The sequence below is a fragment of the Oryx dammah genome, unplaced genomic scaffold (assembly GCF_014754425.2).
Source record: "Oryx dammah isolate SB20612 unplaced genomic scaffold, SCBI_Odam_1.1 HiC_scaffold_29, whole genome shotgun sequence".
NCBI lineage: Eukaryota > Metazoa > Chordata > Mammalia > Artiodactyla > Bovidae > Oryx > Oryx dammah.
The window spans coordinates 85,189,831-85,206,611 of record NW_024070213.1 but is presented as its reverse complement, the minus strand read 5'-3'; the positions used below and the strand labels follow the sequence as shown (position 1 = coordinate 85,206,611).

The following is a 16,781-nucleotide window of genomic DNA, read 5'->3' as shown; positions in this document are numbered from 1 at the left end:
TGTTTCTTATACTGTGTCCTATCTAGTGGTGGTCTTCTTGTTTTCAGCACATCAGGTAAAGCTAATGTGCACAAAAGAGAACTATCTTATATGAGAGCTCCCCTTATATGTCATATCCTGGTATTAAGCAATGTAAGACATATTCTTTACACAGATCCTCAAAGTACAGGGAGACATCCAGAAGGTCCTCTTAGACTTCTCAGAGCTCTCTGGGTATCAGACAGCTATTGGGGTGTTGGCATGAAGTCCAGGCAAACAGTAGGAGCAAAAATTCATAATTATTATAAAAGAAGGCATTCTAGGGGAGAGAAGTATAAGATGTTTAAAGAGAACTCTATAGTACCTAGACAGGAAGAGCACTTGAGTAAACCAGCTGAGGTATTCTAAACTATCTTGGTTCATATGCTCTACGCATTAACCCTGTTAAGTAATGGTAGGAAATGAAGAGGTAGACAGCTTTGGAGAGGACCCTTCAAACTGGGATAAAATTAGACAGTACTGCGAGGAAGTTAAGCAGTTCTTGAGGACAGATTGCTTGGACACTGATTACTAAAGGCCAGTATAGATTAAAGACAATAAAGAGGATGATGTATGGCATACTCCTGAGTCCATTCACTTCCACTAGGATGGTGTCATGACTATGGAAAGGATACATATCTATATTTAGACCCCTGTGATGAGAAGATAGCTAGTGACAGTATACCAGGACATCTAGGAATGAGAAGTAGGTATGTCAGTTATCCGGGTGTGATTCTAGCCCTGGAGAACAGGAAACAGCATACTATAGGTTTCATGTGCTCAGTCAACAAATATTGAGTACCTATTACGGGTTAGACACCATTTTAGACTCAAAGGGATCCAGGATTGGAAAAACAAATCCCATTTGTCCTTATGGAGCCTACATAATAGTGAGGAAAGCAGATAATGAATAAATTAGTCAACTAGTGATTCAATAAAGCAGGGCAAAGAAGGGGAGCAACAAGGGTGCCATTTTAAGTAGAGTATTCTGGGAAAATCTTGCTGAAATGACATTCCAGGAAGAAGTCTGAATAAACAAGAGAGATGAGGGAGAATAGCAAATGCAAAGGTTCTGAAGCTGGAAGAAGTTAGGAGTATCATACCAGAGGATCACCAAGATGTCCTCTGGACTAGAACCAGAATTGAAATGAATTACTATGATTTGGTGGATTCATACTGTGAAACATCTCTCTCTGGGTTAAAACAAGTATCTACCTGTTCCTCTCACTTCTACACAAGCCCTGGGTCTCATCTGCTCATTACCTGACTAACATGCTATTTGTCTGTTTTCCTCCACTACAATGGAAGCTCCCTGAGGACAGACCCTGGGTGTATGCAAGAAACCACTGTCTACACTGGAGCTTGAGTTGGAATAGGATGACTGCTGGACACATTGCAGCCTCTACTAGCAATGAGTATCAAAGTTTCTGACCCAGTGCACTAATTAAAGGTTCTCGGTACCTGTCTAGCAGATCCAGCATCACCTGGATCCTTGTCAGAGATGAAAATTCCTGTGCCCTACCTGGAATCTAGTGAGTCAAAAACTCTGGGGCTGAGGCACAACACTGTGCTTTAACAATCCCTCCAAGTGATTCAGATGTGCAATGAAGTTTGAGAACCAGTGTTCTAAGTTGAGGAGGTCTAGGAACACCAACACCTGGAGAATAAAGCTGCATGTCTCCAAGGCCTGGGTGGTTCCTAGGCAGTCATTTCTGCCAATGAGGATCGACTTCTTGAGAAAGTTAGCTCAAGCAGAGGTCACAGGTAACAAGATGACCCCCACCACAGCTGAAGCACCACCTTCAAGTCTTGATAAGCGCAGAAGTAAATGAAGTCTTTAGCTGAGGTGTGAAGACTCAAGCTTGAACCAGACACACTTTTTCTTTTCTTAAAGTAGTAAAGTTTGAGGGTTACCAAGGAAGAGATGACAAATAATCATTATACAAGACAATACTGGGTGTGAATCTTCTACTTCAGATCTGCTGACACCTCATGGAGCATAACGTTAAAGGCCGAGCAGTTTAGCAAGTCCAAGGGATATATCTTTAGACTATTAAATACATTTCCCTCAGAGGGAAATGAGAGGGTTAACTGAGAGGTAGTTTAATAAGGAACCATTCAGAGTAGGGTACTCCAAGAGAATAAATAAAATTATTTGTTCATCAGTGGAAAATGAACAAAAGTGTTCCTCAAGTCTACTGGTATCCCTTGAATATTTGACTCAAAGAAAAGCATCTGTAAGGCTATTTTCCTATTCAGTGATCTTTCCAATTTAGTTGACACTATAAAAGCTCTGAGAATTTTAGCTTTGCAAAAACATAAGTTCTTTGGAGTTGTTTCTGGGAGGTTGGGATTGGGAGGTCAGTGTTGAATGGTGACTAGGTTGAGATGAAGTTAATCTTGATAGAGGGAGAGCTCCCACTGATTTTCCTTTAGCAAGAATACAGTTTCTGGGATCATGATAGCATAGCATCTATATGTGGAGAATCCTGTCTCTGATGTAGGAAGCAAGTATGCCTGTTTGGAAGGAACTTAGGTTGTGGGCAGCAAACACCTGTATAAATCATTTGTGCTCACAGTGTTGGGGTAGCTTCACGTCCTGGCCTGCATAAACTGCCAAGGTTTAAGTGTATTATCAAAGGAACTGAAGGTGGAAGCATAGGCAATGTTGGTGACAGATAGCTTAGACAAAGGAAAGAATATGATACGTAAGTCTTATGCTTCTGGGTTGGGGGTGAGGGGAGCTGTGACCGAAGAGGCAGGTGGGGGCAACACTGCTCTCCTGGCATTCTCCCTCATTTGCAGCCCAGTAAGAAGTGGGCTCAGCAGTCACAGGTTACCAAGGCTTTTGCCCATCAGTGAACAGAAGAGGCTTATGCACAGTTCACTTCAATTCCGTCGTTCAGTTGTGTCCAGCTCTTTGTGACCCCATGGACTGTAGCAGGCCAGGCCTCCCTATCTATCACCAACTCCCGGAGCTTGCTCAAACTCATGTCCATCCAATCAGTGATGCCATCCAACCATCTTATCCCCTGTCATCCCCTACTCCTCCTGCCTTCAATCTTTCCCAACATCACGGTCTTTTCCAATGAGTCTGTTCTTCGCATCAGATGGCCCAAGTATTGGAGTTTCAGCTTCAGCATCAGTCCTTCCAATGAATATTCAGGACTGATTTCCTTTAGGATTGACTGGTTGGATCTCCTTGCAGTCCAGAGGACTCTCAAGAGTCTTCTCCAACACCACAGTTCAAAAGCATCAATTCTTTGCCACTCAGCTTTCTTCATAGTCCAACTCTCACATCCATACATGACCACTGGAAAAACCATAGCTTTGACTAGATGGACCTTGGTCAGCATACTAATATCTCTGCTTTTTAATATGCTGTCTAGGTTGGTCATAGCTTTTCTTCCAAGGAGCAAGCATCTTTTAATTTCACGGCTGCAGTCACCATCTGCAGTGATTTTGGAGCCCCACAAAATAAACTCTGTCACTGTTTCCACTGTTTCCCCGTCTATTTCCCATGAAGTGATGAGACCAAATGCCATGATCTTAGTTTTCTGAACGTTGAGCTTTAAGCCAACTTTTTCACTCTCCTCTTTCACTTTCATCAAGAGGCTCTTCAGTCCTTCTTCGCTTTCTGCCATAAGGGTGGTATCATCTGCATATCTGAGATTATTGATATTTCTCCTGGCACTCTTGATTCCAGCTTGTGCTTCATCCAGTCCAGCATTTCTCATGATGTACTCTGCATAGAAGTTAAACAAGCAGGTTGACAATATACAGCCTTGACGTACTCCTTTCCCGATTTGGAACCAGTCTGTTGTTCCATGTCCAGTTCTAACTGTTGCTTCTTGACCCGCATACAGATTTCTCAGGAGGCGTAAGGTGGTCTGGTATTCCCATCTCTTTAAGAATTTTCCATAGTGTGTTGTGATCTACACAGTCAAAGGCTTTGGTGTAATCAATAAAACAGAAGCAGATGTTTTTCAGGAATTCTCTTGCTTTTTCTATGATTCAACGGATGTTGGCAATTTAATCTCTGGTTCCTCTGCCTTTTCTAAATTCAGCTTGAACATCTGGAAGTTTACCCTTCATGTACTGTTGAAGCCTAGCTGGAGAATTTTGAGCATTACTTTCCTAGTGTGTGAGATGAGTGCAATTGAGTGGTATGTTGAACACTCTTTGGGATTGACCTTCTTTGGGACTAGAATGAAAACTGACCTTTTCCAGTCCTGTGGCCACTGCTGAGTTTTCCAAATTTGCTGGCATATTGAGTGCAGCACTTTAACAGCATAATCCTTTATGATTTGAAACAGCTCCACTATTTCAAAGTTAAGTTTGAGGTCTAGTGAGCAGTTGGATCTGCTGAACTATAGTCTGGCCCACCAAGCTGCCTACTGCCTCTCCGTACTTGTCATGGAGGTAGTCATCCCACAACCTCAGCTCTCTGGGAATACTAACTACCTTTCTTTACAAAGGTCAGGGGCCTAGGAAACTCACTCCCTTGCTGTGCCCCAGTGCAGGATCAAATGACTTCCTTATGTTGAGAACTAGTCCTCTATAGGCCAGAAGCACACACATACACATTCAGCCTGCCTCATTATAGTATAGGCTGATTTGTCTACACTGATGGGCAGGGAGTTGAAGAAAATAACAGCAGCAGCTGCCTGCATGCCTGGTGTGAGACTGGAAGCAAAATGTATTCCATTTTTCTTGAAGACCAGAGCATAGCACCTCCATATACAGCTTCACTTAAGTAAGGAGAAAAACATCCTGGAGTCTCTGTGAACTTTTCAGGCTGGCAGCAGCAGCCACAGAGGGACATCAAGCCAGGGTCTGGGAATTCTGGGGCATCAGTAGCTCTGGGCTCACCTCAATGCTATTTGACGGCTGACTTCCTCGCTCATGCCCTACAAGGCTGCATTGCCTAGATGTGAGGAACTGAGCAAGACAGGGACGTTACCCATCCCACCAAAGCAGGTAGCCACTCTTGCCCCCTCCGATGCATCCGCAAAACAATCATTGTTTTAAAACATGAATACGACCCTGTCACTCCTCAGTGACTTCCAATAGCTTGGGAGTGGTTAAGACCTAGAAGGAGAGCATGATTTGGCTCTTCCACTATTTTCAGAGTTGGTGCTACAGCTACTCCTCCCCTCCCTCAAGTTGTGCTGGTCTCTCTACTCCTGCAATGAGCCAAACTCCTCATTTCAGAGCCTACAGTCCCTTTCTCTAAAAACTCCTCTTCCCCCTTTCCCTGGCTAATGTATACTCGTCTCTCGAGCCTTCCTAAGAAGGGCCTTTCTGACCTTGGGCCAGGCTAGACCCCATGTTTGCACTCTGACTGTAGAGTGTTATTTTCCTTCACTCTACTAGCATCATTCTAGCTACCTAAGCATGTCCGTGATTACGTGACCACTGCCTTACACTGACAAAACCAAACCTTCACGAGGGCAGGCAATGTACTAACTGTTTACTTTACGTCCAGTGCCAAGTACAGTGCCTGACATGGTATATCCTAAACAAGTTTTCTTGGAAGGAACAAAAAGAAGGAGGGACAGAATGAGGGATGTAGAGAGGAAAAAAGAAAGCAGGGAAGGAATAAGGAAGGAAAGAAGCAGGGGATGAAGGAGGGAGGCAAGCAGGGAGAAAGGCAGAAAAGGAGGAATGAGGTCCCAATGAGGCAAACTGGGAAGATATTTGATTCTCAGTCTCTAATGGGAGAGCTGGAAGGGTTGAATGTCGCTCTTACCTGAGGCCTCAATGCTCAAAGGCAGAAGTTGAACAGCAAAATATTGTCCATGGGATAATGCTGAGTTCAAACCACAAAGGCAGGTCCAAATGGGTCATCAGAGCAAAGGGGGTCTGAGGTGAGTATTAGGTATAGAGCAAAATGAGAATAGGAAAAGCAGAGAAGAAGAAGGCAAATAAGAAATAATCTATACAAATTCAGGAAACTGTAGGACAAGTCCACCAGTCGGGCTTATGTCTTGACCTAGCAGCTTTTTATGCATGGGCAATGCAAGTCTGATTAAAGGGACACAAACCACACATAGTTGCCATATATGGATACATATTGTTCCAGGAGCCTAATAAATTGGGACTATTGTATACAAACCATTTGCTTGTGAGTCTGGTTAGCTCTCAGAACACTGAAGAGACTGCATTAGGTTAGAGTGTATGCCATTTCAAAGCCTAGGACTGGATCCTGCCCCATGGTGCCCTGCCAACATACTGGAGCTCAGTGAAGCTCTGCCAAAGCAGTCAGCTGGCCCCTCCCTTTTCTACATCTCCAAGGCATCCTCTTTTGAAATTCAACATTTTGAACCAAAGTTATCAAGCTCTTTGACTTACACACTGTCTCATATTATCTCCCTTCTTGACCATCAGTTTCTGGGCGAGAGGGAAAGCATCTAGCTCATTTTCTCATCTCCTACTGAGACTAGTATTAATACAATTACTTCAAACAGTAAGTGCTCAAAAATTATTGAATAAATATTGCTGTATATTTCATAGATGCTGGGAGTGATTACACCAAAGAATTTTTTAACTTCTTGAGGAAAACCTTTTTAGACCTGAATTCTTTTTGAAAAATATAAGGAATTGGACTAATTAATCTCTAAAACATTTCCAAACTGTAAACTACTGAGACAATGACAAGGTCATGTCATTGTCATTTATGTAAAAATATATATTTACAACCTCTCTATCATTTCTAGTATATTACTGGGCACATAGTGGGAACTCAATAAATGTTTGCAGTGAACTGACTCCACTACAGATATATTTAAGCTGAGAAGAAACACAGAAACACATTCAGAAATGCATTTCTTAAGTTTCACATAAATTGCTTAAGAGTTGTATACTACTTAAAATATTCAAAAGAAATGTGTTATTAAATGGAGTCTGAAGGTGAATATTTTTTTACAATATTTGGAATAACTTTGTGATATAATAACTCCTTAATTTAATCTTTTTCTCAAGTGTCTTTCACATTTTTATATATCGAAGTTCCTAATAATAGGATAAACCAGATTAGCAGCTTACAGTTATGAAGGAGCCAAATGACTTACTATTGATTAAATCAAGCTATTCTTCATAGAAGGAACTGTCCCTCTTTCTACAGTTTCACAGATTCCACTCCCCACCCACCCTACACAATTTCCTCGCTTGTGTCTTAACTAATTTTTCAAATTTAGTGTGTCTACCCATATTTATAATGATATTCACAATTTTTTCACTTTCCAGCGTTCCCTTTCCACATTCCTCCCCCATGCTTAACCACACGCCTCACCATTTTCAATAATGGGTATGCCTTCCACAGTGTCTGGATCATCCACGGTATCTATACTCTCCAAGGCATCTGTCCCAGACGGTGGCTTTTGTATGAGCATGCTGGAAGTTGAAGCTTCTTCAGCTGAGAAAAAAACATTTCTAGGTTATCCTCAAGGTGGGATTCAGGGAGGAGAGTGCTCTTTATTCTCTTTCACTTTCTCTTTGGCTCTTAGCTAGCTGTCCAGGGCATTTTATGCATAAATCCAGTGAAAAAATTAGAGAAGTGATGGCTCTTATCAATAACTATCTTACCTCCAAAAGGTTATACTCTTGACATAAAAGAGGTGAAAGCAGAACACAAACCTAGAAACTTTAAGACTGGGGTGGAAGAGAAAGCCATTTTCCTTCAGGATTATATTTATCTTATAGGTTTTGGAGTGTTCATACATTTAATACACCTACTACCAGCACATGTGCTATAAAACTTGTTCTCTCTCAACTCCCAAGTCTTTCTTATCTGCCTGGGGGCTGTCCTCGCATAATAGGCCAAAATCTCACCTGACACTTGTGAAGGGAAAAGACAGGACTCAGTCATAAACATTTTATCATAGTGAGAATGGAATAAACAAGATCAGTTGACTGCTAGACTGCCTGCCTCTGCACTGCTGCTGCCGCTGCTAAGTCGCTTCAGTCGTGTCTGACTCTGTGTGACCCCAGAGACGGCAGCCCACCAGGCTCCCCCATCCCTGGGATTCTCAAGGCAAGAACACTGGAGTGGGTTGCCATTTCCTTCTCCAATGCAGGAAAGTGAAAAGTGAAAGTGAAGTCGCTCAGTCGTGTCCGACTTTTAGTGACCCCATGGACTGTAGCCCATCAGGCTCAGGCAAGAGTACTGGAGTGGGGTGCCATTGCCTTCTCCCACTAGTAAGTCTCATATCCTATACTGAGATTCCTGGCAAGAGAATCCATTCTGTTACTGGAATACGATCAGGAGACAATGGTACCTGTTCTCTGAGGAGTCCTGACTAACTGGCGAGACTGAGTTACACACATGAAAAATTTCAGATGCAATTCCACTTTACGCATGGTTGCCTCCTAGAAATAGAGACAGGATATAATGCAAATCAACAGATCTGTGGAAAAATTAAGATGGATAAAAATGACGTGGACCAGGTATGTTCAATACTAATAGGCCTTAGATCCTAAATATAAAATGTCAGCATATGAAATGACACATACTATCTACTTTCATATATTTGACAGGACAAGATATCCTGAACTCAGCAAGCATTTTCTCCAGCAGCTGAGAGGAGCTAAAGGCTGGAGGCCTCCAGCTCAGCCAAGTCTGACCTCAGACTGTGGCTGTCATCTGGGTCTAGAGTGCTTACTCAGAAGCATTTCTCCAAGACTTCTAGATGGGCCTGGGTCCTGAGGCCCACCAAGCTGAGGGACTTGGTGACAAGTCTAAATGAACAAATGTATGCCTTCTCATTATTTTCTTTTAAAAATAGAGAATAAAGGTTAATCAATTCAGTCCCATGAACAACAACATGGTCATCTAGTTCTTCAGAGAGCAGAATCCTGGGATGGATCTCCGGATAACTTTCCTCACACCTCCTGGAGGAGCGTTTCAAACTCGTCCATCGTTCTGGAAGTTTCTCCGCTTTTCCAGAGTCTAGCCTAAGACAATCCCAAGCTGTCCCCCCCCCCCCCACCTTTTCCCCAATAGCCAATCATGCATGATAGGCTGAAAAGAGTACAGGACTGCAAGTTAAGAAACTTGTTTCCTAGTCCCAGATCTGCCATGTACTATATAACTTTGGGAAATGATTCCACTTCTCTGAAACTCGTAGACTAAATGATGGCCAATAACCTCTACAAGCACTAACGTTTTGTGATTCTCGCTAAAACATGAATCTTGCCCGACCTAGATTTAGCTCAGGTCTACATCTGTCCAGGTGGCCACTGGTTCCTGCAGTTCAAGGGCCACAGAGAGAAGCTGCCATGGAAACTGAAGCGTGAGCAGAAATCGCCGAACGGAACCAGAAGGCGGCGGGTAAGGGGGCCGAGGGAACAGAGAAAAGCGAAGGACGATGGGCACACTAACAGTATTCTAATAAGGAGAAGGAGAAAAAGCCCAGACTGAAAGAGGAAATTATGACTATAGCCTTAGATGATTCCCTTGGTGTCTGAGGCCTCGCCACACTGCGCAGGCGTTCCGCGGGTCCTCAACTCTGCTCTTTGACCTCTCGCCCCACCCCCTCCTCCTCCGCAGCCTCGGAACAGCTCTTCCGGTGTTGTGGAGGCGGTTCCGGTTCGCGGCGGTTCCCGGGTTTTGCGTTCCGCGCCCGGCCGGAAACCCCTTCGCATAGCAGCCGGTTCCGGTTCGGTGAGTGGCGGCGGGAAGCTGGGGGAGGGGTGAGGATGGAGGGAGCCTTGACCGGGAGGCAGAGCGGGCCTGGGCCCGGCAGCCTGGGCTGGGCTGGACGGAAGTGGGGACAGCTGTGGGGAGTGCGCTTTTTCCTCTGCCCCGCCCCCTGGGACCACCTCTCCCCCCTGCTGTCCGAGGCCGCGATCTGGCGGGTGGCCGTTAGTTAGCTTTCGCGAGGCCGTTCCTTGAGGCCTCTTTCTCCGGGGTCGAGGAGAGGCCGTCTCCCTACGGTCGCGGCCGGCCCCATCTCAGCGCCTAGTCCTACTCGTGAGGAAAAGGCCGGTTGGGATTTCGGGGCTTTCCCGCCAGAGCAGGTCTTCTCTCAGGGGAAAGCTGTTTTCATCGGGAAGCTCAGCTTTTCTGTTATACGTGCTTCACCTCCCGCCTTCCTTGAGGCTTGAAAGATATTTCTCGACTACTTCTGCGTCTCATGTAAACATTTCTCCAACTCTTTTACTCTGTGGTATCTCCCAGAGATGTGATACCGCTAGTGCCACCATCAGAAAGAAACGTCTGGACCCTCCTGCCCAGGTTATGAAAATCCCCTTAACTGCCTCCGTTTGCTTACCTGGCTTATCGCCTCCTGGTAATTCCCTCGAACCGTCTCTTTCTTGTCGTCCCCTATAATGTGATCTCTCTGGATATATACCCAGTTTCTCTTGAGCTTGGTGATTTCTGTTTATCGGTGCCTTTGCAGTATTTCCACTATCTTGTTGGCAATAACTCGCTGCTTTATCACTTTCTCGTCAGCCTTGTTAAAGTCATTTCACCTCACGTTTGTTTGCTTTTTATATTTGGGGTGGTGGTGATTCTTGTGAAATTTATGCCTTTTAGAGGCCCCCAACTAATTGACTTAGCGTCCTTCTTCCAAGTGGGTGATTTTGGATGATTTTAGATCGTATCATCTCCTAAATCTTTATAAAGATAATTTGTGTTAAGGGCTTCTGTTGAGAGATAGGTTACACTGAATTTGGAATTACAGTTACAGTGAAACTTTAAGCATGTCTTTAAGAATGATCCCCTAACCTGCTAGTTTAGAGATTCCCTTTTCTCCTTTAGTCCCATGTTGGAAGTCTCATTTGTTGTGGAGAAGCCTCACTCACTCTTACTTAATTCCAATTAATTATCCCAACTGCAAAGATGGTCTTCCTATCACCCATCTGATGACAGATGTAGAGGCAGCAAATGAATTAAAAAACAGGTTCTTCTACCTCAAGCTAAGGTGATGTAATTCTTGACTACTGCGTTGGAAGTCTTCCCTTTTCTATACCTGACTCCTACACCTTCTACCAGTTGCACCACCTTTATTACCTTGTTTTAAGTATCTGTTGATGAATCTGGTTTCCTCCCTCAGACAGTGAGATTCTCAGCAGCAGGGACCAGTTCTTACTCATCCTTGTATCCCCCGTCCACTCTGTGTTATTGGTGCACAGTAAGTGTTTGTGTGTGTGAAAGAAAGTGAATCCTTTTTTTAAGGATTTTAAGGTGTTAGAGTCTAATTTGAGTGATGCCTTGTAGAAATATGAAAGACAACCAAAAATTGCATAATGATATAGTGCAGACTGTTTCATATACATAATTTTCCAGAGTTTGTAATAGGATGATTCACATGATGACTTCCACACCCTTGTCATTATCAGAAATTACTCTTACTACATCTTGGTCCTGCAAAATGCTAATTGTACAGTGCCTGTCCTCAGTGTATACTTTCAAATAGCTTCATGGTAGCTCTAAATGTTCACTTTTATAATCACCTCTTTGCATGTATGTCTTACTATGCTCATTACATCCTGTTATTGTCAGGACTTTGCCATCATTTTTTTTTCTTTCAGATTTTTTGTTATCTTGTGCTCAGCCGTTTATCTGACTTCAACTGAATACCTGTAATTACTTACGTTTTTTCCGTAAATTAAATGACTGATGTGAAGTAGAAAATGAAGTACTAGAATACTCTTAGAAGGAAAATTTTCTCATGCTTGAAAGAATTTGGTGACATCAGAAGTTCCAGGTCCAACATTTCATGTTGAATCTTGGGGTAAAATATCCTTTCTCCCATTATATTTGCACAATGGCAAAAAGAAAGTAGCATAAGCACACCAAAGAAGCTCGGTGTGCCTGGGAAATCCCATGGATAGAGGAGCCTGGTGGGCTTCAAGCTGTAGGGTCGAAAGAGTCAGGACTTGGTGACCAAATAGTAGCACCAGCAGCATAAAAAAAGTGTGGATTCCCCAGATTTAGCTAGGGATTACTTTTATCTTGCCAAAGTGTATGAATCCTTCAATAAGGATATGTTGAAGGATGTGAATATTGTGATGTTTGTTGAAAGAGCATCTGCTTATAAGTGAGGATGCGTGGATTTTTGTCTTTCTTTGTCCCATCTTTGTGATTTCAGGCAAGTCACTAAACCTCTCTGGACATAATTTCCAACGTTCTTTGATTTCTTGCTTGCTTCCCTTTCACCTCTTATCTCAGCAGTGTGAAGGAGGTTAACATGGGATTGTTCTAATGGGCACCAGGCTTTTAAATTGGCATTCCTTTTAATATAACAAAAAGACTAGTGGTAACTCCTGGCCCGTGGGCCCTCAGAACTGGGGCAGCTGGGGGACAGGAAGAAAAGAGAGGCAGAGTGTCCTAGAGATCATTGGAAGTACTGAAATGATTGGACAGTAGAAAATGAGCAAATATTTTAAAACTAACCCTGAAATAAATGTCCCCTCACCCCTCCCCACCCAAGCCAAACAGGTGTGTTTTGAAACTTTAAATGTGATAAATATTGAAAATACAACTTTGTGGGTTTTTTTTTTTTTTTTCCCCAAAAAAAGACTAGTGGTGACAGTTATGGAATGGCTTGAAAGAGTGAAATGTGAGAAAGTCACTGCTAGTTTATTGGTTGATAGGATTTTTTCCCCTTTATAGGGGACCCAGGGAATTTGGCTTTATTAAAAAAGAAGGGAAAAGAATAATGTGGAGAATTACCAGATAGAAACATTATAGTAAGTTGAGCATTTGGAAATATATTTGAAGCCTTAATCTAAGACTTAAATTCTTTTGGTAACTCCCCTGGCAAGACTAGGTAATCAGATAATTACTTAGTCTGTACCTATGCCAAGAAAAGCTCAAGCAGCCTTCCTTGATGTGTGCACTTTGGTGTTGGGACCATAAAGGGTTCCTGTTACCATCATGCAGTCTCCTTAAGTTGAAGCTCTGATAGTGCTATGTGGTTGGTGAAATGCTCAGTCTTTTAAAAAATAGGTGATAAGATTATGAATAAAAAAGTGTACCACCCCTAGTCATCTTGTAAATCTTCCAAGAAGCCTTGATCCTGGGATGTGTTTATTAACCTAGTTCCATCAGCTAGGCTTTTAACTTCTTTTTCTGGGCAAATTAGACACGTTGAGGAGAAAATTTCATATAGGCAAAGGGGCTCTGATTTGTAACCATTTGGTTAATGATGAGGGTGGGGGCCGTATTTAGTACAACTGTGATGAGTTCTTTGATTGTCCTCAGAATGTCTTATTTTTGTTTGGCCTGTAAGACATGAGGAAGAGAAGTCTTAATAGGGCTACTATAAGATCTGTTACTTGTTTATAAAATGGTCTAGCATGAGGTGATAGAGCAATGGATTGGGAAGAACGTTTAGGTTGTAATTTCAGTGCTGTCACTAACTTTATGATCCTATGCGAATTAACCTCCAAAGTGTTGGCTCTCCTGACCTGCTTTGTGCTGTAGTAGTCTGTGGGTAGTCCATAATCGCTCTTTAGTATAGCACAGGTTGCAGAAATGTTTCGAACTACCTTAGGCTAGTTTTAATTTCCATTCTCTTCCCATCAGCTTGCCTTACCATCTTATTTTTTTTCTTCACTAAGAATAAAAGCACTACTTCTGAGTGACTTCATGTTCTATAACTATATGAAAGAGATGTTTCAGAATGTAATATTTCTGTTTTCTGTCTTCTTTTATAGGACTTTGTATCTTTGCTGAAGTCAGTGATGTGAAAACACCTGACATGGGTAAGACTGATTATGAAGTAGTGTTCAATCCTTTTACTCTAATTAGTTAAGCTGGAATGAAAGAATATTTGCATCTGTGCTTAATAATATTTTCAATATTTGGATTTTTGTGTTAATAATAATTTTAAAGGAGATCGCATCCTAATTATATAATACAGTATATCAAACAATTTTCCTTTGGTTGGGCTGTTCTTTATAGCAAAATTTTAAAGCATTTTTTCATTCATTGTATTAAAAAGCCAAATACATAGTACCAAGTATTACTATGTGCAAGGCCTTTTAAGTACTTAAAATACTTAATAGTATCTACTAGGTGGGCTTCACTGGTGACTCAGTGGTAAAGAAATCCATCTGCCAGTGCAGGAGACAAGGGTTAGATCCCTGGATCAGGAAGATCCCCTGGAGAAGGAAAAGGCAATGCATTCTAGTATTCTTGCTTGGAAAATCCCATGGATAGAGGAGCCTGGTGGGCTACAGTCCATGGGGTCGCAGAGTCAGAAACAACTTAGCCGCTAAAGAGCAGGAACATCTAGTAGGTACTGTTATTGTCTGAGACACAGAGATTTAAGAAACCTGCCTAGGATCACACAACTATAATTGGTGAAGCCAGGATTTAAGCTCAGGCAAACTGGTTCTTTAATATTGTTATCCTGTGTAATATGGGCTTCCCTGGTAACTCAGTTGGTAAAGAATCCACCTGCAGTGCAAGAGACCCTGGTTCTATCCCTGGGTGGGGAAGATCTGCTGGAGAAGGGATAGGCTACTCAACTCCAGTATTCTTGGGCTTCCTTTGTGGCTCAACTGATAAAGAGTCTGCCTGCATTGCAGGAGACCTGGGTTTGATCCTTGGGTTGGGAAGATCCCCTGGAAAAGGGAAAGGCTACCCACTCCAGTATTCTGTCCTAGAGAATTCCATGGACTGTATAGTCCATGGGGTCCCAAAGAGTTGGACACAACTGAGTGACTTTCACTTCACTTCATACTGCTTATTATATGATAAATAATTTGATGAAGGTAAAATTTTAATTTCATTTAGCTAGTAGCATTGAGAATTAATTGTTATTGGAACCTTTTCCTCTGTTCATAGTAGTTTATGTCTGTAATGGAGCAATATAAATAAGTTCAAGACTAGTAGTCAGTTTAGGAATAGGGAGAAAAACCTATACAGTTAGATCTTATAACATCGCATATGTTTCTTTGAAATCCACATTAGTCTTCTCTTTACTGTTTTCTCCTTTTGCTCAGTCTCTCTTCTTTCTCCTGGTCATTTGTTCCCTTTTCTCTCATTGCTGATAACAGTGTGAACCACTGAATTCCCTTCTTCTCATTTGTTTCTGTTCTAGCCCTTTTATAGTAATAAACCCCTCAAAAAATGGTTATAAAAGTAAGGTTCTGCCACAGTATTGCAGTAACTGAGCTGATGTCTATTAAGAGCTGTATGAATAAATTATGCTTTTTGCAGAAAAAATTTTCACATGGATTAAATTTTACAGTACCTTTTTGAGTTTAAATAGGAAATAAACTGGGTTAAGAGTATTTGTTTTGAATGGTAAAATTTTTCCCTATTTTTTTAATATTTAAAATTTTTTCTACAGTTAACAAATCAAAATTTTCTTTTGGGAAGATTTCATTATTTTTAAAACTTTGAATTAAGCTCTTTTTATTCTTGTACAAGTCTTGAACTGTTTAGTAGATAATCTCAATTCCAAATTAACCAATTTCTGCACATGGGCCTCTTTTTTTTTTCCCACAGGGACATTTTGAGATTTCTTGCCAATAGTTGTGAAGGAGAGGTTTTATTTGATTGTAGAGGTGTTTGGGAGAATTCATTTTTATTAGGTGAAAAGATTGGTTCATGGAAAAATAAATATTGAAGCATTATGTAACTTGAACTAATCTGGACTCTCCCCAGATGATATTGCTGATAGGATGAGGATGGATGCTGGAGAAGTAACTTTAATGAACCACAACTCCATATTCAAAACCCATCTCCTGTCACAAACAGGTTTTTCAGAGGACCAGCTTTCACTTTCTGACCATCAGGTTAGTAATAATTTTCTTTCCTTAATTAATGAATTATTTAGGCTTAAGTTTTCATCTGATAGAGTTTATTTGCCACACTTGAAAACACAGGCAAATATGTAAACTTTTAGAATCGGTTATACTAGTGCTTCTCTGGTAGCTCAGCTGGTAAAAAATCTGCCTGCTATGCAGGAGACCCTGGTTCAATTCCTGGGTTGGGAAGATCCTCTGGAGAAGGGATAGGCTACCCACTCCAGTATTCTTGGGCTTCCCTGGTGGCTCAGCTGGTAAAGAATCTGCCTGCAATATGGGAGACCTGGTTTTGATCCCTGGGTTGGGAAGATCCCCTGGAGAGGGGAAAGGCTACCTACTCCAGTATTCTGGTCTGGAGAGTTCCATGGACTGTATGGTCCATGGGGTCACAAAGAGTTGGACACAACTGAGCAACTTTCACATACTGCTGCTGCTGCTGCTAAGTCGCTTCAGTCATGTCTGACTCTGTGTGACCCCACAGATGGCAGCCCACCAAGCTCCCCCGTCCCTGGGATTCTCCAGGCAAGAACACTGGAGTTGGTTGCCATTTCTTTCTCCGATGCATGAAAGTGAAAAGTGAAAGTGAAGTCGCTCAGTCGTGTCCGACTCTGTGCGATCCCATGGACTGCAGCCCACCAGGCTCCTCCATCCATGGGATTTTCCAGGCAAGAATACTGGAGTGGGGTGCCATCGCCTTCTCCTTTCGCATACTAGTATTTGGAATTTTGTTCGATATATTAAGGTTGAGATAAGAACCAGGCTATGTATGAATTCTTGGAGAATGGTACCTTTTAGAAAACCCTTATTCCTCAATATTTTATTTACCAATACACAGATCAGTGATCTTTTAAACTGATGTCTTAAAATAGCTGAGCATTAAACGGGAGGAAATTGAAAATATACTACAGCTCTGAGATTTCTATGTTCTATAAAGCTTAGTTTCTCAGGGATCAGGAGCATCAGCATCATCTGAGAGCTTATGAGAAATACAG

General features: G+C 42.1%; 2 protein-coding genes across 5 annotated transcripts in view; one reads left to right on the top strand and one right to left on the bottom strand.

Annotated features, from left to right (window-relative positions):
- The window catches only part of LOC120858140 (ATP-dependent 6-phosphofructokinase, muscle type), a 44,174-nt gene extending 33,748 nt beyond the window's left edge, over positions 1-10,426 (bottom strand). Inside the window, exons 1-2 of one of the 2 annotated variants that reach the window (XM_040233997.1) lie at positions 10,293-10,426; positions 7,313-7,435 (exon numbers count right to left, since the gene is read on the bottom strand). In XM_040233997.1, the coding sequence (XP_040089931.1) occupies positions 7,313-7,412 (100 nt within the window). In that variant the 5' untranslated portion in view covers positions 7,413-7,435; positions 10,293-10,426. Of the gene's footprint in view, positions 1-7,312; positions 7,436-8,297; positions 8,395-10,292 lie in introns of those variants that run through there. The other variant, XM_040233996.1, reaches the window with a different exon arrangement.
- Positions 9,547-16,781, top strand: part of LOC120858142 (sentrin-specific protease 1) — a 51,876-nt gene continuing 44,641 nt past the window's right edge. The window contains exons 1-3 of one of the 3 annotated variants that reach the window (XM_040234004.1): positions 9,547-9,682; positions 13,687-13,734; positions 15,647-15,777. In XM_040234004.1, coding sequence (XP_040089938.1) covers positions 13,731-13,734; positions 15,647-15,777 — 135 coding nt within the window. In that variant the 5' untranslated portion in view covers positions 9,547-9,682; positions 13,687-13,730. The other 2 variants (XM_040234003.1, XM_040234002.1) reach the window with 2 other exon arrangements.